Here is a 13,658-nt window from a genome sequence, read left to right as displayed (position 1 = left end):
TGACACAGATGCCAGTCCTATGCCCAGAGGCCTCCAGGGCAGAGAGTAAAGAAAATAGCCTTAGGGCAGAGGTCCTCAACGTTTTGGGCACCAGAGACCGGTTCTGTGGAGAAAAGTTTTTTCACGCACCAGAGAGTGTGTGGCTTTGTGTGCTGCCTGCATCCCACAGATGGCTTCAGCTAAGATATGCTGAAGCTCACAAAAATTGGATTACGGGATCAGTGGAAGAGAGTATTATGCAATGATGAATCCAAGTTTGACATTTCTGGATCCAATTGTCAACAATACCTGAGAAGAGATGGAGAGAGATGGAGAAATGAACATTTGCAGCCTTCAGGGAAACCTGGTGGATCATCTGTCCTGGTTGGGGGCTGCATTTCTGCCTGTGCTGTCGCCCCCTCCCCGCAGCGGCTTCCACGAAGGGGTTAAAGGCAGAGAGCTTTTCTCTGGCGCCTAGAGAGGAGGCCGGAAACGGGAAAAAGGCTGTGGGAGTGCACTTTCCGGCCCCTCCCGCCCCTTTTCCTGCTCTCCCAGCCTTTCTTACGGCAGCGCTGCGGAGATTCCCCTCGCGGGGAGGGTCGCTGAAAGGGCGCCAGGTGGGCGAGGAGGCTGCGAGAGGGGGAGGGCAATCAGGAGGGGGGAATCCCCGGGGGGGGAAGGGGAGGGGGGATTCCTCGGGGGAGGGAGGGAGGGAGGGAGAGCCAGGTGGGTTTCCCCCAGTTGCGCCCCCTCCCCTTCCGAGTCTCCGCCTTTCCTCGCGGGCTTTTCTGCTCGGTGGGAAGCGCTGCGCCTTCGCTTCTCCTCCTCCTGGGTTTCGGCTTCCGCGAACGGCTCTCCGATCCCCTCCAGGTCCTTCCCCCGAGCCCCCCTCCTGCCCCGCAGCCCCCCCTCTTGGCGCAGCCCGGCTCCCCCCTGGGGGCTCCCGGTCTTTCCCGGAAGGTTGGGCACCCCCGTTCCCACGTTCCCCTCTCGCTGCTGGGGAGGGTCAGCCTGCCAGTGCCTGGAGGGGAGGAGGAGGAGGGAGAGGACGGGGGGAGCTCTGGGCTGGGAGGGAGCGAGGCTGGAGGGGAGGGCGGGGACCCTGCGAGGAGGAGCTGAATGGCGTCTGGAAGGCGGGTGAGGGGGAGCCGAGAGGCGTCCAGGTGGGCTTGGCCAATGGGCTGCCCTGTCCAGGTGGGCTTCCTTTGAGATGGAGCCCCTGAATCTGCCTCTCTTACGTGCTCAGATTCCCTCTCTGGTGACTGCTGCGTCCCTGTTTCTCTCTGCCCACGTAAGTGAACAGCCCTACATGGATGATGGTATTTTGACTGGGCTTTTTCTTAAAGGGGAGGGCAGAGGTCCATTATCCCCACGTGCTTTGAAAGGAATAATAATTGTCTAGATTTATCATTTTTAACAGAAAACAGTTCTCTAAATTTAACAGCGAGGGCATTCCCCACACATGTTCCCACATATTGTAGTATAGTTAAAGATAATTTTAAAAAGTTGCTTGCAAACAAAGAATGAGTGAATATTTTGACCCCATAGCTCTCCACTTTTAAAAAGGACCTTGACCTTGGCTCAAAAGCAGTTGTCAGACTCGCCCCGATCTGATCTCTTAGGAAAGAAATACCCTTGACTCGATTGGGTTGAAGCAAAAGGGTTTTTTTTTACTAAAAAGTTGTCCTCTCGATCCTGCTCTCCTGTGCTCGATTCTTCCTTCAGCTCCACTTGCGTCTTCTTGCTGGCAGCTGCCTCGGCCCACAGGGATGAATGTCACTCCAATGGGTTTCTCTTCCCATTCTTCCTTTTTCCTGACCCGTCGGAATCTTAGTGGCTTTCCTTTCCCAGCCATCCGGATAGATCCAGCCCTCCAGGAGGGGGTTTCCAGGATGCCCTCCCCTAAGCCTCGATCTCTTCCTCGGTCGCTCCCTTGAGACGACATTGTTTGTATGATTCCTATGGTAGAGACGGTTTCCTCTCCAAGTTGACCACCACTGCAGACCTGGCTTAATGTCAAATCTGCCCCAATCCTATCCCTTAGAAACAAAAGCCTTCGATTCCATTTGATTAAAGCAAAGGGCTCTTTTGCTAAGAGTGTTGGTTGCCGTAAATTCAAGCCAGGTCTGAAATCACCGCGCTTGCTGGATGCAAAATAAGGGGTAGGTCTGCCCCCAGCCCATCTCTTCCCCCCCCTCCATGACTAGCCCATTTCCAGCCAACTGGAGCTCCTCAAGATGTTTTGAGAACTCTGAGATGTTTGGGGGTAATACTCATATTTCTTAGGGTGCCTGGGCATGGCATGGAATAGAATAGAATAACAGAATTGGAAGGGACCTTACAGGTCATCTAGTCCAACCCCCCGCCTGAACAGGAGACCCTACACCATTTCTGACAGATGGCAGTCCAGTCTCTTCTTGAAAGCCTCCAGGTTTGAAACTCCCATAATGTCAGAACCCACCCCAATCCACATTTTAGGAAAGAAGAACTCTCAGAGACACGATTGTCCAAGCAGGAACTTTTACTAAAACATAGTTGGTAGTGGATAATCTAGACAGAATCTGGAAACTGTGTGACACATCGATACTTTTAAAGTGTCCTGAAGTGAAACCCCTCCCCTCAGTCCATTTGGTCAGTCCCGGATGAGTTAAGTTTCAGTTAAGTTTCATGTAAATGCATTGAGAACCTCAATGCATTTACAGCGTCATTATTTCCTCCCCTTCACATTCCAGTTGGAGATGCAAACCAGAAAACCACCCCCCTTTCTTGCTTTTGTTCTTCTCAGTTCAAACGTTCTTCTTCTGGTCTTTGATGATGGCCTCTAGGCAGGCTGAATAGACAACCTTGCATCTGATGGATAGGGGTTGCCAATTGACATCTTCTCTCTTCCTCCTTGTGGATGGCAGAATCCAATAAGGGGGGTGAGATTTAGGTTTGCGCAGATAGGAAATTAGGAATGGAATATAAATGGATTCTGAAACACAACTTCTGAAGGCAGTCTGTTCCATTGGTTGATTGTTCTCACTGTCAGAAAATTTCTCCTTATTTCTAGGTTGAATCTCTCCTTGATCAGTTTCCATCTGTTATTCCTTGCCTGGCCTTCAGGTGCTTTCTGTGAGAGCCCCTCAAATATTGGATGCCTGCTGTCATGTCTCCCCTGGTCCTTCTCTTCACTAGACTAGCCATGCCCAGTTCCTGTAACCGTTCTTCATGTGTTTTAACCTCCAGTCCTCTAATCATCTTTGTTGCTCTTCTCTGCACTTTTTCTGGAGTCTCAACTTTTTTTAAATACTGTGGAGGCCAAAATTAGTTGCAGTATGCAAAGAAGGATTACAGAGAGATAACTGGTAACTGAGAAATGCACTCTTCTGCCTAGCATCCCCTGCTGGAGGAGAAAATCCAGCTGCTTTTTACAGCAAGGTCACACAATGATCTACTCCCCGAGTGTAGTAGTAAGAAACAGTCACAAGATAAAATTCTTATCTTTAGAATTAATCCATTGGGTGAGCGAAGAGAGACGAGCTTGACCAGCAAGGTCAAAGGGAAGACATTTTTTTTCTTTCACCCTTTTCTTTTACTTCTTTTGCCATCCACAACCAGAGATCTTGCTTAACAAAATGGGCTACTTTGTAGGCAAGGTCCAAGCCTTACATCTTCCATGTTCTGCGCTTGCCTAGCACCTTCTGTGAAACCCTTTCCATCTTCTACTGTCAGGTGATCTTTAATCTCAGCTGCAACATCTTCCTTTGGAATAATACCTTTATTCAGACAATGCCAAGTATTTCAAAACCGCACAGCCTCTTAATTTAATTGGGAAGAATTAAGCACTGCATTATCTTTCAAAGGCATTTTCTGCCCTGCCCTGCCCTAGCTTTTGTTTTTGGGTAGGGGTGGTAAAGTCTGGAATTTTACTTGCAGTAATGTCTGGGTGCTGCACCAATCCCCCAAAAGCATGCTGTGGCAGAGTAGCTTTAATATTCTTAAACATGGACTCTGTTAAGGAAAGGGAACAAAATTAAACTACCATCTTCAGTTCTATTCTTCAAAAATGAAGAGGTGTTCCCAATTGCAGCGTTATTTGTAGCTTCAAAAAACATACCGTGCTCCTAAGCAATACAGTATTCCACTGATGTTTCTCACACACACACACCCTTTGTTAGTACAAACAGGATCTGGCTGCTCTGGTCCTTCTCACCTGTTATCCCCTCCCTCCCGATTTCCTATCATGTACACACAAAGATTTATTTCCCTTTCAACTTTTCCCTTTTCATTCTCCCCCCCCCCCCCGCTTCTTGTTTTGATGGCAGAATGCCTGTGAGGCCCCAGCTGAGCCAGGCAGAGCTGACACTAGCGCTCTACATCTTGCTAATGTCATGGTTCCGACAAACGATCCCAACCAAATTAGAACTCCGAGGCTAGCAGTTTCCTCAGTCAACATGTTTATGGGGTACATCGTATCAGCACGTTCAAAAGTGAAACCAACTCTGAATATGTCCTGTGGATTCAGCATAATTAAAAGTATCAAACTCCTTCCCCCCCCAAGTGTCAAAATCATGCTGTCCAATGGAGTTAATTGGTGGACTATTAGTCACTCCTCCCCATCTTCCTCCAACATTTGTGGAGATGACCTTGGTTCCCATGGTCATTCTATGTTATGCTTAGCAATACATCCAGTCTCATTCCCCCTTCTAAAGTGTGTGGCAACTGTGTACAAAAGAAAATGGCTTCAGCCAGGTTCATTGCAAAAATTGACAGCTGAGACTTTAGGCATCGTTTCATTTGTTAAAGTCCCCACATCTCTAAAAATACCTTAGAAGGTTTGACTGTAACCAACTGGGAGTGAGAGAGCTACTTCAACTGAAATACCGGAAGCAACATTCCAAACAAACCAAATACAATTCAAGCTGCACTGAAGATGTCTCCCCGGAGATGAAACATTTGCAACTTAATTACCAAGCCCAGAGATCAAACCAACAGCCCACATTTGTATGTTTGTATATTTCTATTTTTGTCTGTACTACAACTGTATAATTCCCAGCACTTCCAGATGTATTTGATGATAACGGTTTGCATTACTAAGCATTTGTGATTGACCCAAATCAAAAAAGAGTATTTCATGACTGAGTGGATATTTGAACTTGGATCTCAGTAGTCTTCCGTGTGTCAAATGAATCATAATTAATGTAGGAAGTTTTTCTTGTATTGTGGCATGTTTGCTTATTTGTAATGTATGCTTTTTTCTTTTTCTCACATCTTCTGAAGCCATTTTATAAACAACTAAAGTTACACTTTCCTTTGAATCTTATAGATAAAGAGGATGGCAATAAGAGCACCCTGGTCAACTGAGAATAACAAGCAGATTTTAAAAGGAAAGCAAATCAAGCCAGAAATCGAAATATTTTCCATTTCCTTCAGAAAGGCACAAAATTCTACACTTTTCTCAGCAGGCGAGAGAGAAACAAGAGAAAACCAAGAAGAGATTTGAAGCTGGTAAAAGTAGACTTCACGAAACTCAAGGATACGTTACACAAAAAATCAAGGGATTTTTTAAATTTTTGATTCAGAAAAAGAAAGGAAATATCTGGAAGTCAGTGGCAAGAAAAGGTCAATTAGGCACGTAGAGCAGACAGTAAGGCAGGCCTCAACCTATACAGAAACAACCGGCTTGACTCAAAGTACTACTAAATAAGAGATCGTCCATATTTTTGACCCCCTCAAGAATATCATTGGTGGAAAAGCTGCATGGATGTGCCAATTGTGGGAAAAACACAAATAGGACATAACAACTGATTATGCACGAGAAGATCCACCCTGTAGAAAAGCCATTGAAATGCTAGAAAAGTTGCAAAAGGTTTAGTCTGAACATCTCTTGTGATATATCACAGGACACACACCAAGAAGACAGTGTGTGAGTGTCCCATTTATGGGGGAAGTTTCATTAGAAATTCTCACTTCATGAGTCACCAGAGGATTCACAAAGAAGGGAAATTCTTTGAATGCCGTGACTGTGGGAAAAGTTTCAGTCAGAATTCCAACCTGGCGAGACACCAAAGGAGTCACACAGGAGAGAAACCCTTTCCATGTCCTGACTGTGGGAAAAGTTTCAGTCAGAATTGCCACCTGGTGAGACACCAGAGGACTCACACAGGAGAAAAATCATATCAGTGTTCATATTGTGGGGAAAGTTTTATTAAAAAATTCCAGCTCACGAGTCACCAGAAGACTCACACAGGAGAGAAACCCTTTGAATGTCCTGACTGTGGGAAAAGGTTCAGTTGGAATTACATCCTGGTGACACACCAGAGGACTCATACAGGAGAGAAACCCTTTAAATGTCCCGAGTGTGGGAAAAGTTTCACTCAGATTTCTAATCTGCTGACACACCGGAGGACTCACACCGGAGGAAAACACTTTGAATGTCCCGAGTGTGGGAAAAGTTTCAGTCAGATTGGTAATCTGGTGACACACCAGAGGACTCATACAGGCGAGAAACCCTTTGAATGTCCTGATTGTGGGAAAAGGTACAGTCAGAATTTCAGCCTGGTGAGACACCAGAGGACTCACACAGGGGAGAAACCATTTGAATGTCCTGATTGTGGGAAAGGTTTCAGTGGGAATTTTGACTTGGTGATGCATCAGAGAATTCACACAGGAGAGAAACCATATGAGTGTGCAGATTGTGGGAAAAGTTTCAGTAAAAATTCCAACCTGGTGAAACATCAGAAGATTCACACAGGAGAGAAACCCTTTGAATGTCCTGATTGTGGGAAAGGTTACAGTGAGAATTGTGAACTAGTGATACACCAGAGGATTCACACAGGGGAGAAACCCTTTGACTGTCTTAATTGTGGGAAAAAATTTAGTAAAAATTCCCACCTGGTGAGACACCAGAGGACTCACACAGGAGAGAAATGCTATGAATGTGCTCTTTGTGGCAAAAGTTTCAGTGAGTATTCCAGTCTGATGATACACCAGAGGACTCACACAGGAGAGAAACCATATGAATGTCCACATTGTGGGAAAAGGTTCAGTCAAAATTCCAGCCTGGTGGTACACCAGAGGACTCACACAGGAGAGAAACCATATGAGTGTCGGGTTTGTGGGAAACGTTTCAGTTACAATTCAAATCTAGTGAAACATCAGAGGATTCACACAGGAGAGAAACCATATAAGTGTCCAGAGTGTGGAAAAAGTTTCAGTCACAATGTTTACCTTGTGAAACACCAGAGGAGTCACACAGGAGACAAAGCCTTTGAATGTCTTGATTGTGGGAAATGTTTCAGTAACAATTCCAACCTGGTGAAACATCAGAAGACTCACACAGGAGAGAAACCATATGAGTGTCCAGTATGTGGCAAAAGTTTCAGTCAGAATTATGTACTGGAGATACACCAGAGGATTCACACAGGAGAGAAACCATATGAGTGTCTGGTTTGTGGGAAAAGTTTCAGTTACCGTTCCAGTCTGGTGATACACCAGAGGACTCACACAGGAGAGAAACCATATAAGTGTCCAGAGTGTGGGAAAAGTTTTGTTCAAAATGCTTACCTTATGAAACACCAGAGGACTCACAAAGGACTCACAAAGAAATCATATGAGTGTCCAGACTGTGGAAGGAGTTTCATTAGAAAATTCCAGCTCACGTGTCATCAGAGAATACATACAGGAGACAAACCTTTTTAATGTCCAGATTGTGGGGAAAGTTTCAATCACAATTACAGCCTGGTGAAACACCAGAAGACTCACACAGGAGAGAAACGCTTTGAATGTGCTCTTTGTGAGAAACGTTTGTCAGAATTCCAGCCTGGTGATACACCAGAGGACTCACACGGGAGAGAAACGCTTTGAATGTGCTCTTTGTGGGAAAAGTTTCAGTCAGAATTCCAGCCTGGTGATACACCAGAGGACTCACACGGGAGAGAAACAATATGAGTGTCAGGTTTCTGCGAAACGTTTCAGTCACAATTCCAGTCTAGTGAACCATCAGAGGATTCACAAAGGAGAGAAACCATATAAGTGTCAACAGTGTGGGAAAAGTTTCAACAGAATTCCAATCTGGTGAAACACCAAAACACATATACAGGAGATAAACCTTTTGAATGTCCTATTTGTGGGAAAAGTTTTAGTCGGTACTGCAACTTGGTGAACCACCAGAGGACTCACATAGGAGATAAAGCATATGAGTCACAATTTCTACCTGGTGAACCACCAGAGGACTTAAGACAGGAGAGAAATTATACAAGTGTCCAGATTGTAAGAAAAGTTTTATTAGAAAATTCCAGCTCACCAGTCACTAGAGAATTCACACAGGAAGGAAACCATATGAGTGTCCAGATTGTGTTAAAAGTTTCAGTTTGAATTCCAGTCTGGTGATATACCAGAGGACGGACAGAGGAAAGAAATCTTTTGAATGTCCTGTTTGTGGGAAAGGTTTCATTACAACTTCACACTTGGTGATGCACCAATGAATTCACATAGGAGAGAAACCCTTTGAATGTCCTGTTTGTGGGGAAAAAAATCAATCATACTTACAACCTGTTGATGCACCAGAGGATTCACCTGTCAAATATCCAATCTGTGGAATGTACTTTGAGCATAAATCACCCCTTATTGAACACAAGGAATTTGACATGAGGCAAAAGTTAATGAATTTAAAGAAGGTTTGATTTTCATTTCTGATCTCCCATTGAGAGTGTAGATGAGAAATTAACTATTTAAATTCTGGCCTAATCCTTTTTAGTCCACATCTCAGATTTAGGCCAGTTGGCAGAGAGAAATAAGTGGAAATTATTAGTTTGATAAAGGCTAACTTCTTATTTCTGGTTATCAGCAGAAATTACTGGCTATTTCCTTTTGCAGAAGTTGTGCAATTTGTCAAAAATGCTTTTGGGTAATGTTTTTTTGTATATTGATTATGGAATTCCCCCCTGTGGAGTTTCATTCTTCTACCTTGGTGTCCTCCAGATTTTGAGCACCAGAATTCCCCAGACACCATACAAATAGTCCTCGAGATAACAATTTTTACCTCAGTTACGGTTGCATCTTGCAATGGTGGTTAAACAAGACTCCCTTGATGAACTATCCCACCTCCTTCTCTCCCTGATGAAGCCGTTAATCAAATTGCAAGTCCTCTATACTTTTTGAACCTCAAGTTTGTGAAGAAGAGCAGGACATGCATTCGTGGGCTATGTTATCATGTCATGAAAGCACAGACCCGGGCTTGCTTTCCCAAGACCTCCTTACCCTTTTAGTTCCCCCCAGGCCTTTCTCTTCCCCACAGGGTCCCCCACAGCCTTTTTCCCACTCCCATTGGATCCCTTCAATCCTTAAGCCTGACTCCCACCACACCACGCCTCACAGCCTCCTCCTCCATACCTTTTGAAGATCTCTGAACCTCAAGTTGGTGAAGGAAGGCAGGGGTCATATGGTGGACTTGTGGAAGCAGCTGCTATTTTGCCACGCCTGCCTCTGAGGCAAATTGGTGGCTGCATCTTGGTCACTGTTGCCTGGGCGTGGGACCGACTGTTCTGTTTTGCTACCTTAACCCTTTGTAGACTGTGTTAAGAGATTGTGGTTGCGCTGAAAATGATGGCTGCCTCCAGGTGGTCTCCAAAAAGGCAGACTATCCCTGGGGCACCAGATAAGTGGACAAGTACCACTTGCTCCATTATTGTGCTGCAGCTGCCAAAAAAAGCCAATGCAGTCCTAGGTTGCATCAACAGAGGCATAGTGTCAAGACAACAAGAAGAGATAGAATTGCTTCACACAGTGCTGGTGACACCACATTTCAAATACTGTATCCAGTTTTGGTCACCACGATACAAAAAGTTGTTGAAACCCTGGAAATTGTTCAGAGCAGAGCGGTAAAGGTGATAAAAGAGTCTGGACACTAAATCATATGGGGATCAGTTGTGGAGCTAGGTATATCTAGGCTATCAAAGGAAATCATACTACTACTAATAATAATAAGTTGGAAGGGACCTTGGAGGTCATCTAGTCCAACCCCCTGCTCAGGCAGGAAACCCTATACCATTTCAGGCAAATGGCTGTCCAGTCTCTTCTTAAAATCTTCCAGTGTTGGAGCATTCACCACTTCTGGAGGCAGGTTGTTCCACTGGTTAATTGTTCTAACTGTCAGGACATGATAGCTTTCTTCCAGTACTTGAGGGGCTGTCACCAAGAAGAGGGGATTGACTTATTCTCTGAGGCACCTGAGGGCAGGACAAGAAGTTTATTAAAATGAGATCCAACATAGAAGTAAAGAGAAATTTTCTGAGGGCAATTAATCAATGGAATAGCTTGCCTCCAGAGATTGTGGCTGTCTCGGAGTCCTACTGGACAATCACTTAAATATGAGCCAGCAGTGTGCTGCAGCTGCCAAAAAAGCCAACACAGTGCAACTTCTGAAGATAAGCTCTTTCACTTGTTAACTGTTCTCACTGTTAGGGTGTTTCTCTTTAGTTCTGGGTTGCTTCTTTACTTCATTAGTTTCCTTCCATTGTTTTTTATCTCACCTTCTGGTGCTTTCGAAAATAGGTTGGTCCTCTCGTTTTTGTGGCAGCCCCTCAAATTTTAGGAACACGGCTATCATTTCACCCCTGGTCCTTCTTTTCATTAGACTAGCCATACCCAAATCCTCCAACCGTTCTTCATGTGCCTTAGTCACCAGGCCCTTAATCATGTTAGCTGTTCTACTCTGCCCTCTTTTCAAAGTCTCATGATTTTTATAATGTGACCAAAACTGGATGGAGTATTCCAGATGTGGTCTTACTACGTTTTTATATAGAGGTACTAATACTTCACATCATCTTGATTCTCTCCCTCTGTTTATGCAATCAAGGATTGCATTAGCTTTTTTCGCTGCTGCCGCACACTGCTGGCTCATATTTAAATGACCGTCCACTAGGCTTGAAGATGACTGTTTAAACCTTTCAGTGCAATTGAAAGTAAGAGTTCCAAATAAATTTGCAAGTCTTTAGGGCAGAGTTCCCCATCTTTGCAGGTTGGCGGCCTGGAGGGGGGGGGAAAGGGGGTGATTTTGTGGGTGGGGCCGGTGAATGTGAGACGGCGAGTGTCAGCTACAAGGCTTGGATTATTATTTTGAATTTGAATTTGAATTTTATTGAATTTATATACCGCCCTTTCCCGAAGGACTCAGGGCGGTTTACAGGGTATATAAAACATCAATACAAAAATTAAGACCAATTTAAAAAGATTAAACTAAGTCCCTGAAACATGTAAAACCCCTGTTAAAACCCCCAATTAAAACTCAGCCTGGGCCAGAAAGCTCGAAGAGCCAGGTCTTCAGGTCTCGGCGAAATGATCGAAGGTCGGGGGCAGTCCTAAGCTCCACGGGCAGCTGGTTCCAAAGGGCAGGTGCCCCCACAGAGAAGGCCCTCCCCCTGGGTGTCATCCGCCGGCATTCTTTGACCGGCGGTACCCTGAGGAGACCCCCCCTGTGGGAGCGCACAGGACGAAGGGAGCTTGATGCCGGCAGCAGGTGTTCCCTCAAATATCCTGGACCCAAGCCATATAGGGCTTTATAGGTCATCACCAGCACCTTGAATCTCACCCGGAGGGCAACTGGAAGCCAATGCAGCTCGCGGAGCAGAGGTGTTACATGGGAGTAACGGGAAACTCCCATCACAACTTGCGCGGCTGCATTTTGCACCAGCTGAAGCCTTCGAGTGGTCCTCAAGGGCAGCCCCATGTAGAGAGCGTTGCAGTAGTCTAAACGGGAGGTCACGAGTGCATGAGTGACTGTGCGTAGGGCATCTCGGTCCAGATAGGGTCGCAACTGGCGCACCAGGCGAACCTGGGCAAAAGCCCCCCTGGTCACAGCTCCTATATGATCATCAAAACTGAGCCGTGAATCTAGGAGGACACCCAAGTTGCGAGCCCTATCAACGGGGGGGTAACACCTCACCCCCCATTGTTAACAGTGGAATAACTTGGTCAACCCGAGATGCCGGTATGCACAGCCACTCAGTCTTGGCAGGATTGAGACGAAGCCTGTTTCTCCCCATCCAAACCCGGACCGCCTCCAGGCAACGGGACATCACGGTGGCCTGATATGTGTAATAGAAAGCTTTAATACAGTTTTGTATTTATAAAGTGGGTTTGAAAATGTTTTTTCCCCTTCATATATAATGCTTGAGTAATTTTTAAGTTCGTAAAATAGAACTGAAAGTGAACTTCAAAGTGCGTATTTTAAAATGAAGTTAAAAAAGATATACTAGAACATTGATTTTAGAAATGTTTTTAAAGAAAAGTTTAGTGTTTTAAAATGGATGTTAAAAAAAGTATTTTTCCCCTTTAAGGTTAAAGGATCTGAAAAAAGAGTGAATTTTGTTAACAGAAATGATACTATACAAAGATTAATAAGCATAAGCAGAAACATATATTATTTCCCAAAGCAAAGAAAAAAGTAGAGATGCTTAGATTGATCGCTTTATTTGAAGAGGAGTATATATCTAATTATGTTTTTATTTTTCTTTGTATTTTGTATTTTGAATAATAAAAATGTTAATGCAAAATAACCCCAACCCCGTTACTAACTAAAACCTGCGGTGATTCACTGCACAACTGTGGCAAGAAAGGTCATAAAATGAAACAAACGGGTGCACATTTATAATGGTTCCAGCATCCCACGCTCACGATCCCCATTTGTGACTTTCCCACTAGCTTCTGACAAGAAAAATAAGTGGGGAATGCCGGCAGGAATTTGCAAGTCACGGTCATGCTTCGCTTAACAACTGCAGAGGAACAGATGTAAGTTGGCACTGTCATGTGACAGCATGCTTAATGACCGGCTGCTTAGTGACACAGATGCCAGTCCTATGCCCAGAGTCCTCCAGGGCAGAGAGTAAAGAAAATAGCCTTAGGGCAGAGGTCCCCAACTTTTTGGGCACCAGAGACCGGTTCTGTGGAGGAAGGTTTTTCCACGCAGCAGAGAGTGTGTGGTTTTGTGTGCTGCCTGCATCCCACAGATGGGTCTTTCCTTGTTTGTACGGACCGGCCGCTGGCATGCCATAGTCCGGTACTGGTCCATGGACTGGGGGTTGGGGACCCCTGCTTTGGGGGATAAGCAACCTACCTCAAGTCCACAACAGAGAGAGATAATGTTACAAGCAGGCTCAAACAAACACCTCCCTCATTCATTGGAGTATAGGTTTGGGGGGGGCACAACATAATCAGACTTGCAAGATTTTCTTATTACCTTCAGTCGTCTCAATTAAAAAAAAGTGTTAAGAGCAGAGATGTCTGGGGCTCAGCCCTGGCCATCCAATCTTGTCCTCCAGTGAGCCTGCCACCTACTTGCCCACCCCCAAATGATCCCTGTGAACGATAAGGGCCAGGAGCCCCCATACCCAACAGGCAGCCAGGGCTCCCCTCCCTGCTCCGCCCGAGCACAGTCCCGGAGCAGTACCACGTGCCTCACAGCCAGGCCATTGCCACCTACCTCCCCTTGCCTCGCAACGGTGGCACAAGCAGCAGCAGGCCCACCCAGCAGGAGCCCTGCCACCCCTCAGTCTCCCCCCAGCTTGGATGAGGAGTTCAGCAGCAGCCTTGAGAAGGAATGCAGGGCTGGGCATATCGTCAGGGAAGCGGAGCCAAGCCATGGGGTCCCAGCTCCCCAGGAGCTGAAGGTCTGGGCCGGGCGCCCATCACCCAGAGCA

The 13,658-nt window shown here is 45.7% G+C and overlaps 1 protein-coding gene and 1 long non-coding RNA gene across 4 annotated transcripts in view; both read left to right on the top strand.

The window, feature by feature from the left end:
* LOC308664084 (uncharacterized protein) overlaps nt 1–13,658 on the top strand; it is an 89,372-nt gene that overhangs the window by 11,034 nt on the left and 64,680 nt on the right. Inside the window, exons 1-2 of one of the 3 annotated variants that reach the window (XM_081321061.1) lie at nt 531–596; nt 5,288–10,845. The exons of 1 other annotated variant lie outside the window; for it this stretch is intronic. In XM_081321061.1, coding sequence (XP_081177187.1) covers nt 5,935–7,662 — 1,728 coding nt within the window. In that variant the 5' untranslated portion in view covers nt 531–596; nt 5,288–5,934 and the 3' untranslated portion in view covers nt 7,663–10,845. Of the gene's footprint in view, nt 1–530; nt 597–5,287; nt 10,846–13,658 lie in introns of those variants that run through there. One more of the 3 variants, XM_081321062.1, reaches the window with a different exon arrangement.
* Nucleotides 1–13,658, top strand: part of LOC308664100 — a 101,018-nt gene that overhangs the window by 22,879 nt on the left and 64,481 nt on the right. The window lies entirely within an intron of this gene.

This window comes from Vipera berus (assembly GCF_964194415.1).
Source record: "Vipera berus genome assembly, chromosome: 2".
Classification (NCBI taxonomy): domain Eukaryota; kingdom Metazoa; phylum Chordata; class Lepidosauria; order Squamata; family Viperidae; genus Vipera; species Vipera berus.
Note: the sequence above shows the minus strand (reverse complement) of the source record. Positions and strands in the feature narration are given on the sequence as shown.